Source organism: Aphelocoma coerulescens, chromosome 7, assembly GCF_041296385.1.
Source record: "Aphelocoma coerulescens isolate FSJ_1873_10779 chromosome 7, UR_Acoe_1.0, whole genome shotgun sequence".
Lineage (NCBI taxonomy): Eukaryota > Metazoa > Chordata > Aves > Passeriformes > Corvidae > Aphelocoma > Aphelocoma coerulescens.
The window spans coordinates 18,177,777-18,190,896 of NC_091021.1; the positions used below are offsets into that span (position 1 = coordinate 18,177,777).

At 36.7% G+C, this 13,120-nt stretch overlaps 1 protein-coding gene across 4 annotated transcripts in view; it reads left to right on the top strand.

Annotated features, from left to right (window-relative positions):
- Positions 1–12,524, top strand: part of OLA1 (Obg like ATPase 1) — a 110,393-nt gene extending 97,869 nt beyond the window's left edge. For all 4 annotated transcript variants that reach the window (XM_069020635.1, XM_069020636.1, XM_069020634.1 and 1 more), the window contains 4 exons: positions 4,961–5,101; positions 5,789–5,885; positions 7,962–8,084; positions 12,002–12,524. In XM_069020635.1, the coding sequence (XP_068876736.1) occupies positions 4,961–5,101; positions 5,789–5,885; positions 7,962–8,084; positions 12,002–12,103 (463 nt within the window). In that variant the 3' untranslated portion in view covers positions 12,104–12,524. The remainder of the gene's footprint in view (positions 1–4,960; positions 5,102–5,788; positions 5,886–7,961; positions 8,085–12,001) is intronic.
- The last annotated feature ends 596 nt before the right edge of the window (positions 12,525–13,120 follow it).

Here is a 13,120-nt window from a genome sequence, read left to right on the forward strand (position 1 = left end):
GAAGTAATATGTGGAAAAGCTCAAAATAAAAACTGCCTAAAATTTTAAAGATATAAATAGGGAGCATTTATTCCAGGTCCACAGCCTATAGGCTCAGTTTAACTAAAATAAAGGTAGCTTAGGCTACACCTATGGAAAACTTCTCAACAGTAGGGAGCAAGCACTAAACAAATTGAGTTTGGGTTTTAAAAATCAGGATTGCTCAGAACTGCCAACAGGAAGAGCCTGTTGGAATTTCTAAGTCCTCTTGTTCTCATTCCTATCTGTGGATTTCTTTTCATTCTATTGTGTATTTTGATCATTTAGTTTGATCTTACCTACGTTTGTTTCTTTCCTTCTTGTGCTGCCTGGTGTTTTCTTTTTCCCTGCCATGCTCTTTTGTTTCTCCCATTTTCTCTTCATAGTTCAGGTGTAGAACAGAAAAACAATTGTTTCTCTTCCATGAGTTAGATGTTCTTTTTGGTCTTGCTTGTACAAAAGCATACTTTGACAAATCACCTTTCTTCTCAGGGGTCAGTTTTTCAGATCATCTTGTCTTACAAGTGTCCACTGAGCTTAAGTTTTCTCTGCAGCTTCTCTCTTCCGTCACTACTTCAGATTTCCATCTGAACTCTGTCCTTGTTCCCAGCTGGATCTCTCATGTGAAACTCTCTCAAATATTGATTTGTAGGTAATGTACATTCTGCAACTTTTATACCTTTTTATTTTGGTTGGCTGCAGGTTTTGGTTTCTTCTGCCTCAGTAAGCATCACCATTTTAAAGTGAAGGCACTCCCTTCTGCACAGCTCCCCTTTCTGGTGCTCTTTGCTTATTGGCCTTCTCAGTGAGTGCCTTCATTTTTAAACCTTTCTACAAGGTCTTCTGCATCCTGATTTAGGATTAGGAGTTAGCTCTGGTAGTTGTCCTGATCCATCTGCACTTGAAGTCACTGGCACCTGTGGTTTACTAGATAGGCTGATAATGCTGCTGATATTCCTTGAGTCCTTATCAAACAACAGTCACAGTGTTAGGTGGAAATGAGCATCTGAATTCCTATTCAGTGTTTTCCCTGATCAGAATTTTGAGTGCTGCCTTCACTTGCAAGTTGATGAGATCTGGTTTTGCACTTGCCTTGGTTTTGTTCTTGTGTCAGGCTTTTACACAGTTGTAATATGCTTTTCTGCTTGCTGTCACAGAATGAATGGATGTCTTGCTGTCTCTTGGGTCTGTATTTTTTTCCAGAAAATATATTTTGTCTGGTTTTTGGCATCAATCAGATTTCAATTCAGGAACCATCTGTAGTTGCTGTTGGCACACTCTTCTCCATGCGGAAGGGAGGAACCAAGCCACCTCAGTCAGGAAAGTCTGTTGGATGTTGAAGAAATCCTGTGCTGTTACACTGTTTCACTTGGTTTTCGGTTTACTTTGTTAAGAAGGGTTTTTTCATCTTGAGCAGTTTCTTGTTTCTTAAAGTAGTTTCAGTGGTTAATCATGGTCATTGGTGCTGCCAGTTCTACTTTTTGATAGTTTTTTACTTTTCATTTTGTTACATCTTAGTGTGCAGTGGAGTTTTTTAAGTGTCAAAAGTCTTTAAGCATAAAATCCAATACTCTTCATTATTCATTTTCAAGTATAGCATGAAATAACGGAGAGATACTCCAGAATTTGCTTATCTTAACAAAGGCCCAAAAATGAGTGTACTAATGCTGTCCTTTTACAGACATACATAATTTTCTTTGGAAAAATTATGTGCTCAAATAAAACAGACTTTGACAATAATTGTTACTATTTGTTGAGACCATTTTGTTCTGTTTGGCACACTTGGTTATCCCTAACAGGAAAGCAAATGTCCACTATTTTATTGATTATTAGTTAAGCATTCTGCTTTGGGGAAAATGTAATTTTGAAATATATCAATATTTATATTTGTTTACTTTTTTGTTGATTTTCTTTATTTTGATCACATTTAGGAGAATTCCTTGGTGCTTTTTAGTAATTCCTGTGACATTGAAAGTCACAGAAGTAAAAGACTCGGGCAGAGAACCTGACTGTACAGAGTGGGATGCAGTACCTTATTCTTTTAGTGAGGCTGTAGCAGGTCTGATGTCAGTCACTTCAGAGACCTTTAGACCTCAGTGCTCATTTACTGCTAAAATGTACCAGCTCTGCTCCTGCATTATGAAGATCGTCTGTCAACACTTTGAGATTTTCTCCTTTGTTATTAAGCTTGTGATGCTCTACACTGTCAGGTTTTTTGCCAATTATAGTTAAGGTACAATGGTGTATTCACTGGATCAAAGTCTCACACTGGCGGTAGAGGAATGATTTGTAAGTCTTTATTCATCTGAATCGTACAATAGAATACCTGAGGAATGCAAATAATCCCTCTAAGGACTCAATAGAAAAGCTGTTAAAATGACAGTCTAAGACTATTACTATTCTGAATTGGTGTTTTAGCCAAAGTAATTATTTCTTATCTTGTTGTTCCACAATAGTTCTTAGTTTATTAGTTATGATGACCATATTTACCAAACAGAATTTGAATCCAATTTTTGACATTACTTTCATGCTCATTTCACTTTTTCAAGTTTACACATTTCATTCCATCTTTCTTCACTTGTCACATTATTTAATTAGTCTAGAGACCAGTGTTAGATAATTCCTTAAAAAAACATCTATAAAGGATGTACACACATGTTGAAGTACACTTACAACTTGTAGATTCATTTTGAGATGTATTTTCTGTAAAATGTTGGCATTTATAAGCTCTGAACTTCCATATCCAATTTGTTAGCCAAAATAAATTAGTTAACTATAAATGTCAGTCTTAGAAGTGCTGTTAAATGTCACATGTCACATTGAGAAACACACCTTAATTGTGATTTTCAGTTCAGATGTTTCTGAAGGCAGTAGTATTTCAGTATCAATCCTGGATACCAGACTATGTTTTCACTGGATAACTGGAGGTAAAAAAAGATTAGTATAATGAGGATTGAAAAACACTGGCCGGGTATTTACATAAGTAAATGATAGAAGACCAGCCTTATATAACAAACGTGTGAAAACTGTTGAGTGAACTTCTATATTCTTTGTCCCATCTAAAACCCTACTCAGTCGGCCATGCACTTAATCTCATAATAGCTCTGATCCCCTGCTATTTTCTTTGACAAATGTGTGTTGATGAACTTGTGGTTCAGTTCATTTTTTTCTGAAGTGACATTTGCATTGGTTATTTAAAGGCTTGCAGGCCACAGTTTCAAAGCACTTTAGTATAATAGCAGTTAAAACCTTAGTCTAAAGCTTGCAGATTAGCAGGACTAAGAAAAAGAACTTAGCAAGCGTAAAGCCCTGTGCTGTATGGTGGGTGCTTCAGGTCTGAAACATCGCTGGCACCCAAAGTAGTATGTTTTGTAATTTGATTATTCGTGTACAGGAAGTATTCCTGTGGCACTTGTGTTTCCTGAGCATAGAGCTGTCATTCTTACCATTCATACCTGTTCAGAAAGTGTCCTATTAACAGTAGTGAACTCCTCGCAGGTAATTTATAAATGTTCCCTTAAACTTACAATAAATACTTGCAGTCATGAATATGATGCTTATGTTTAAAGACTTTTTAAACACCATCCATTGCTGTAAATTTTTCACAGAATCACAGGATATTTTGAGTTGGAAGGGACCCACAAGGACCACTGAGTCCAGCTTCTGACCGTGCACAAAATATCCACAAGAGTCACACCATGTGCCTGAGAGCACTGTCCATCTGGGTGAAGAAACTTTCTAACACCCAACCTAAACCTCCTCTGACACAACTTCAGGCCATTCCCTTGGGTCCTGTCCCTGGTCACCACAGAGAAGAGATCAGTGCTGCTCCTCCTCTTCCCCTCACAAGGAAGCTGTAACTGCAGTGAGGTCTCCCCTCGGTCTCCTCCAGGCTGAAAGACCAAGCAGCTACTCAGCTACTCCTCATACAGCTCCCCCTCAAGGCCCTTCACCAGCTCTGTTGATCTCCTTTGGACCCTCTCTAAGGGCTTTATAACCTTCTTATATTGTGGTACCCAAAAGTGCCCCCAGCACTCGAGGTGAGGCCGCCCCAGTGCAGAGCAGAGTGGGACAATCCCTCCCTTGTCCAGCTGGCGAGGCTGTGCCTGAGGCCCCCAGGACACGCTTGGCCCTCCTGGCTGCCAGGAGGCTGCCAATTTTGTTAACTTTAGAGTAGGATAATGAACATTCAAGAACTAACACCATACATTTGTAGCTCTAAATTTGTTGTCTCATTCAACTAAAAAAAATTATGAACAATAAACTATTGTGAATGCTGCCAGTTATTGAAGATGAAGAGGAATAGGGAATTTTTTTCTTTATTTAAAAATAATCATACTATAGTGTCCAGAAGCTTTGTCCTGGGACAACAGTAGAAAGGTGGGAAAAACTAGTAGAAACATGGACATGTATTGATCAGCTATGGCATACTCCAAGATCAGTAGCCAGAAAAAGCAGGTGCAGCTTGCTGTATAGGAGTGTGGTGTTCTTCTCTTTCTCTAACATCAGCAGCCTCACCTCCTGAAATGCCTTTTTTTTTTAAATTAGAAAAAAAAAAAGTTAGGAAAAACTGAAAGCCCTCAGTTTTACCGCATTTGATAAACATCATTCTTGGAAGTACATTTTTCTCGCAGAAAGTTTTATTCACTTTTTAGATTGCAAGTACTTAACCTCTACCAAACACCTAGTTATTGTCCCAAATTATGCCTATTTCTGATAGATTAAATGCCAAACAGAAACCAAGAAACAGTGAAATGTTAATGGAGTACACCTGAAGCAATTGCTGCCTGTTAATGCCTTGACCTTGGAAAGCAATACACAAAAAGATGGCATCATAAATCCGTGCGATTCTTATGAATATGTATGTGCTACTTGATAATAATGAATGTGGTACAGCCATGCATGCACTACAAGATAATGTTGTGCCCTTTGTTGTCTACAGGTTGATAAAAATTAAAGAGTGGGTGGACAAGCACGACCCGGGTGCTTTGGTCATTCCTTTTAGTGGGGCCTTGGAACTCAAGTTGCAAGATATGAGTGCTGAGGAGAAACAGAAGTATCTGGAAGAGAACATGACACAAAGGTTAATTAGCATTCATTTTCCCTACACTTTATTATCAACTATTTCCTTGCAGTAATTTAATTGCTTGCGCTGATAGAATAATAAATGACAGAGTAATTACCATTATAAAGAGAGAATCTTCTCCTTTCTTTACCATGAGACAGAGTGAAAAGATTTATTTTAAATTAAGTTTTTAACTGTCATCTGTCATCTCTGTACAGTGTTTTAATTATAACATAGGTATTAGTTATGTATATTTTTGAGAAGGAATGATCACCAAAACTGTTTCGTCATCCATGGGGAATAAGGACACTGGAGAAAATTTTGTCATAATTTTCTGAAGTACTATAATAAATTGTTTCAATATTGAATTTCAGTCAAACAGATACGCTTTCATGACCTGGAGTCCTGAAAATTGCCTGGGACCAAGAGTGCTGCCTCATAGGGTGATTTATATTTATCCCATGTTTCTGTAGCCTGCCAAATAAACAAATCAAAATACTATCTTTACAATTCTGCAGTAAAAAAGTAGTTCTTCTGAGGAGAGTTCAAAGTAAAAGGCTACTGCAATTATTGCTCTGTTTAAAAGTAGACCTAGGATCTTCAAAATATGTGATGTCTTTCCACGTAAATTGATTACTTGGCGCATTTAGCTGTTTTATGTGTACGTGCTGAATGAATTGGATTCCTTCCCCCTTTTTTTTTCAGTGCTTTAGCAAAGATCATTAAGGCTGGATATGCAGCACTCCAACTAGAATACTTTTTCACTGCAGGCCCAGATGAAGTGCGTGCATGGACCATCAGGGTAAGATTCATACTTATTCATCAGCTATATCCAGTTCCACACTATTGAATTCAGATTGATATCACTGACTTTGAAGTTTGTCATGGTGGCGGTTAGCTAGTCATTACAGATGAGGTTTTTGTCCAGGATAACTTTAATTATTTGTGAGCTGCTGAACAGTGAAAGTGGAGCTGCATTGATTGAGGCAGGTAACAATTGATTCTGCCTATTACATAGTCTGAATTTCTTCATCCTGTAGAATCTGTCTACCCTCCTCCTGTGGTCAGAGATAAGACGTACCAGTATTGTGCTTGCTTAATCTGTGTGACTGGGTTTGTCTGCAGTGAAATTGATGTTGCTTTTCATTTTGTATTCACTAAGTTTGTTTGGGTTGCGGATGGTTCATTCCTCCTGTGCTTTGCTGGGATTACATTTTCAGCAATAAAAGCAATATAACGTCATTATATTCCTCGTGGATACACAGTTGGGCTCAAAATCCTAAAATCAGTGTGCAGTAATTCAGGTCTTTTACTGGCTTCAGTATTTAGACCTAGTTTATTTTGGTGGTTTTATATGTTTATCTGGGAACTTACGTAATGCCTAAAATGCTATTATGTATTTTAAATGTTGATGTAAAATGGTTATAGCCATAGAGATCAACTAATTTATTCCCAGAGGACAGTAAGAGCTGAGCTGTAGTGGTTTGCCCTTGAATGTAAATATGTTGCAATATAAAGATTCATACTGAAAAAATATTTTGGAATGTGTACAGTTGCAAACACTTACTTAAAAATTACAACAATGTCAACTTTTGGAGGTGCAGTTCAGTCTCTGAGCTTCTGTTTTTTGCATCAGTGTATTTAGGGCTGTGCAATGAGTTTCAGTGCTGTATTTAATTTCATTCACTGGAATTAATTTGTTTTCATTAATCAACATAATTTCCTGTAAATTTATATTTTTAATAGTACTGCTACAGATGTTTGTGTATGTTTTAGCACATTAAACTTATTTTCTTATAAGCATGTGTGTTTTTTTTTTTTTTAGTTTTTTTCCCTCATCTCTGTTTACATGATAACTGCTTGTTAAAGTCCCTGAAATAGCAACCAGAATAATATAAAAGCAGGAGTTTTGTTGTTCTGATTCTTGCTGTAGTTTTTAAAAGCACATTGTGAAATTCCACTGTTTTCAGTAGGAGAAGTGCTTGCTCTTTATTAGAGAATTTGAAAGCTGGTTTGTCTTAAGACTGATTGTGAGTATCTTTGATTTAATGTGCAAAGATATTTAGTCAGGTAAGCATCAGTGAGTAGCCATATTAACCCAATACATCTTTTATTGTAAAAACTGTGCTTTACAGTGTCAGACTCCTTAGCACTTTAACATGCTTTATTAAGCAGCCTTTAGGTCACCATTATTGCTCAAATTTCTTTCCATGGTTGTATGTGCACAGAATGTATGTCCTTGTAATTTAAAGCATGCAGCTATAATGCATTCTCCTCTATTGCATAAACTTAAATTTTCATATAGTTGTCTGTCATTTTTTATTTTTTAGTGATTCAATTGTTGATGTTTGGGTAAGAATACTCAAGTTTGTTCTATATCAAACTTACTAAAATTATTCTGAAATAAAAATAAGCTAATGTGTACAGCTTGACATCCATATGTCATTTCTCATTGCAAATGTTGTTTGCCATGAATGTTATCATTTAATTGAAATTATTTGGATGTAAGCGAAACTCTTGAGTAATTCAGATTTCAAAGTTATTTAAAAACGTTTATCTTCCTCACTTTCTGTGTAGAAAGCTGGGGGTCGAAGCGAATCTCACAACAAACACAGTCATAGCTTCTAAAATCAATACTGCTGTTGATAGCTATTAGGAAAAACAAAGCTGCTGTTCTTTAATGTCGGTTGGTTTATCTGTGACGAAGGCACTGTCTGTGTCCTGGTATTGAGGACTGCCCAGCTGCATGTGTGACATTTTAGCTGATATGAAACAAAGTTTCAGCAGATCCTGAAAGCATATAAAAAAGGAGAAACCTCTTCCCTGCAATCAATCTTCTTAAATGCAATTAATTTTCTTCTGGTCTTTCCTTTGACAGAAAGGGACGAAGGCTCCTCAGGCAGCAGGGAAGATTCACACAGATTTTGAAAAGGGATTCATTATGGCTGAAGTAATGAAATATGAAGATTTTAAAGAAGGAGGTTCAGAGGCTGCTGTCAAGGTGAGCTCCCCATCTTTTTCTTCTCCCTCCATATGTACCATTTTTCCATTTCAAATCTGATTTTTTGCTGGAAAGTTCTTAATGCTAAGTGAATCTTCAGTCACCTCTAGCAATAGACCAAAATCCATTTTCATCTTTTACTTAAGAAAGAGTTCAAATGCAACAACTTACTGGACAGGAATGCAACTATTTCAGTATCCAAGATATAACAGTGCATGGACTACATGTCAGCACTAAGACCAAATGTTATGCTAATGTGTTGGGGTGTTTTTCTCTCTGTTTACGTATTAGTGTTCAGAATTAAATATGCTTTAAAACTAACTTGGTTTTGAAAAGTCAGATTTTTAAGATGAGAGAGATTTTTTGAATCGCTTCTAAAAGGAAACAAGAAACATAGAAAATCTGTTTCTTCTAAAAATGTGTCCTCTTGTTTTGAGCTTGGAATAAAGGTATAAATGTCAGATGCAAATGGTTAAGAAAATACTATATTATAAAACTGTACCCTTTTTTTCAGGATTAGTGGGTTCCACTTCTAGGCTCTGATAAGCATAATTAGGACCTTAAAAATTACTGTTTCAGTGTTTCATTCAATTGCCCTTTGATGTCTTACTCAAAAATGCTATGCCTTACTTTGATCATTCAGGGTGGCTACTATGTGCTGAATAGGCAGTGAAGATATTTAATGGAAAACTTTTTTCCTTGAGCCTGTTTCTTTGTGGTGACACTTGTATTGAGAAGAGTTTCATCTGCTTTCTCAACACTAGAGGGCAGAGACTGCTCGGGTGCCCAAAGTTGTGCCCTTTTAGAACTGACAAATTATATCTGATTTGAATGTTATTAAGTATGAAATGAACTTGTACATGGCAAAAAATGTCATAAGGAAAGCTGCTCTTCTCTGCATTGCTAATGCATTATTTCCTCCTTCTTTAAGGAGAGAAACTTACCTTTATTTCGTACACATTTGATTTCTCATTTGGCATTTTTGACGTTTTCTTAAGATTTGTATTTTATTAAATTGCAATTACAAAGCACATTAGTTTGATTTACTCAATCTCAGTATTTGAAGGTTCCTGCACACAATAATGTGTTAAAGAATTTAAAAGGTTCAGCTTTATTGTTTGCTATTTGATAGCTTGAAAGGTATGCAAAACTATGATTTCAAATTCAGCCTATTCTCAGTGGTATCACTAAGGAAGATCATACTGAGCAGCGGGACTTTAATAGGTTTGTTTGAACCCCAGGAAGTGAGGGGAAAAAATCCTGTATAATTGGTTCGTTGCGGCATGTGAACTGCTTTGTGAAAAGGGAAGTAGAGTTGTAGTTGTAAAGGGAAACCACAGCTATAAATAAATTTAATATTCTGCAGTCAGAAACCACTTCACATAACTGAGATTCAAATTTCGCCACCATCAGTTTTTGATGCTCAAATATGAGTGTTTTCCTTGAGAGGCTGCATCAGTTAACACCTATTAAATTAATCAGTATTTTGCTTTATATTTTTATTTGCTTTTCACAATGTGAAATTCTAAAAATCAAGCTTCCATGCTAAAATCATATTTAATGATTAAATTTTTATTGTTTATGAAGTATCTATAAAACAAGCAGATTTTCATTTGTTACTCAGTTTTAAAATCAAGGTTAGGAAAAAAACCTAGTTCTTGGAATAAAGTGTCATATTCCTCTGGTCTTTTCTAATTTGCATTTAATACAGTGTTTCATGCTGTAGACAATACTAATTACTTTTATATTGCTGGTAAATTTTAAAATTAAATTTAGGCAGTTTTAGGAGTCATCTTAAATAACAGTGGTAATGGGAGTTGCTTGCTTTGTATGTTATCAAGTTGATCGATTTTTAAGTTTGATTTTGTGTGTGTTTAACACCAGTACAGCATAACTAATTTAATGCCAGTGCTGTGAACTATACACTGAATAGCTCTGTGTGGGCTTTGTAGTCTACAGGGATATCACATTATTAGCAATCATATCTGCTTAGGCAAAGCTGGCTTCTACAGATGGCTGCTTTCAAGTGCAAATGAACTGGTTAGACGTGTCTTGTTTAATACATACTCAAGATTCACAAATGGGTATTGATTTTTTCAACCAGTGTTTCTGATAGCAATGGAAATGGATTAAATGGTCTCTAGAGAATTTAAAGGAACACTGTCACTTTTAATTAACTGTAAACTGGTAACAAAAATACATAAACTTATATTAGTGTATCAAAATGTATTTAATAAAAGAAATCTATGCCACATTGATAGTGCACACTACTGTGCTAAAAAATTCTGTTGTGTTACTTTGTGGAGGACAGTTTTTTCTACAAATATTTGTGAGTAATAAATGTATTCAGCTGTAAAATGTTTCTGTACCTGTGCCTGCAGCTTACGTGTTCTGATGATTTTTACAGCACTGTTTTATTAGTATTTATGCCATCAATTAGTCTAATTACTTTTGACTTTAAGCATTATTAGGATCTTCAAAGGAAAGAACTTGAAAGGGAACATTTTACAGTCTAAACAGATTTCCAGGGGAAAGAAATAGGAAAGCATTTGCAAAGTACTATTTTTTATGTATCAATAATGTCGCATGGGGTAAGGTCAATTACTATTTCAGTATATATTTATTGTTGGGGCTATCTTAGCTGCAGTTTTCCATAGGCTAGCATCACTGGGAACAACATTTAAATAAGGAATGACAGCAACAAGGTTATCAAGCCTCTAAATTTCTAGGCAGCAATATGGGGAAATGTGTTGCTTTTCAGAGCGGGTTTTGTGAAAGAAAGGTGTCCAAGTTAACTGTGTACCATTAATCTGATCTGTTCTACAGCAACTAAGGTCATTAGTTAACAGCTTTCCTGTAATGGGATCTTAGCATGCCACCACTGTGATAGTGTCATTGAGAATAATGGCACAGTGAGGTCTTGCATGGAAGCACTTTCTCCTGCAAGAGAAAACTTCAAAACAGGAATGGTTATTGAACTAAAGCAGAAGCTCTCAACTTTTCCATATTGTAGACACTTTTCAAGATAAATGCTTCTGCAGACCACCTCCCGCCCAGCCTGTCAGGCCTGATGCCACAGCCTCTGTAATACTGTGTTTAATTATGATGAGATAACAGTAGAAAAATATAATAATAAATTCTAATGTGGAAAGTACTGATATTTAATAGATTCCTTGCCTATTTTCTGCTCTCCTCAAGTACAGCATTTTAATAATGAATTTTCTTTTCATGTCTTTGGTCCATATGCCTTTTCCTGTATCCTCGTTTCACAGCCTATCTCCTCTTCTATCTGTCCTTCTGAAGCAAATTCCTTCTAAAGGAAATTTCTGACAGTAGAGCTGAGCCTGCATTTTGTGCTCCTCAGCCCTTCATTATGTGGGCACAAGCAGACAAGAGAGCCCCACTCGAAGCCCGAGCCCAGCACAGCTGTGCCCCTTGCAGGGCGTCCCCATGGTCAGTGGGGACAGGGCCCTCCTGTCCGGCGCTCGGGAAGCTGGGCAGCCATGGCACGGGCTGCTGCTGACTGCCCTTTCCAGCAACGCTGCTTTACATTCCTGCCACCAGTGTTTGCCATCTGCAGGGTTTTCAGATGAAGGAAAAGAAAGCCAAATTGAAAAAAGAAAAAAAAAAAAAAAATGGAACTGTTTTAGTGTCCTTTGTCTTGCCAGGCTCTACCACTATATAATGCAGGTGCACTTTAAGCACTACAGATCCAGTGGAGGCTAAATTACTTTCATATATATTTTATATGTATGTCAAACCAAGTGATGTCAAACTGAGGAGTATTGTGACTGTCAAACTCTAAAGCTGAAGTATTACCATTTCTTTACAAAATGTATTTAAATAATTGCCATTTGAAAATACTATAAAATGTCTAATGAAATAACCCATTTTCCTTTTGTCTGTTCCATTTACAGGCTGCTGGAAAATACAGACAACAAGGCAGAAATTACGTAGTAGAGGATGGAGATATTATCTTCTTTAAATTTAATACACCTCAACAACCCAAGAAGAAATGAGTATCAGATGTTGTTTGCTCAGAAATGAACTGTGCTGCTTCAAAAAGCATATGAATTTTTATTTGGAATTGGAATATCTGGAAACAAAAAGCATACAGTTTCTACCTAGGGAACCTCCCTTCCCCCCAGTGAAATTATTCTTGTTTGTTTTGAATTAAAATATGGCACCTCCAGCAAACATGCAAGTTCACTAAATGTGAACAGCTTTGCATTTCAAACGATTAAGACCCTACTCCAAATTGTAGAAGCTTTTCGGGAACCATATTACTCTCATGATACTTCATTAATCTCCATCATGTATGCCAAGCCTGACACGTTTGACAGTGAGGACAATGTGGCTTGCTCCTTTTTGAATCTACAGATAATGCATGTTTTACAGTACTCCAGATGTCTACACTCAATAAAACATTTGACAAAACCAGCCTTGGTGTGTTTGGGGATGTCTGTATTGACTGACTGTGGTGTGCTGAATGCGATACGGCACCTGGTGGATGCTGATTACAGAATTTTAAGACGTGTATGATACAGTAACTGGCAGTGTGGGGCAGCTGCAATTGTATCTTGAAAGTGAGTCTTTCATGGGAATCAGAAGATTAGGATGCCAATGATTTGTCTCAAAAAAGTTAATGAATTTGTAGATGGACGTTCACTGAAAGATGATAGTAAGGATAATAATGATGGCAGCATAAATGATTTTTACTGGAGAGAGGAAATATATGTCGAAAAATGATGTTATCTATGAGACTGAGGCGCTTTTTTTCAAATAATTTTGAAAGAGTATTTCACTCTTACCTTGAAATTAATAAATCACTGAGGATGGAGCAGTAGTACTTGTAGTTGTGTGTTGTCCTCTGAGGTCTGGCTTTGAGGCCAGGTGAGGGTGAAACAGATAGTGCTCTGAAGGAAGAGGTCACACTGTGCTGGATAGGTGAGTTGTTCTGCTGAAATGAGGTTGCAGCTGGCAGTACCTTTTTACCTCTTTACTTTTTCACCATGAAGGAGAGCTGGTCACTTTGG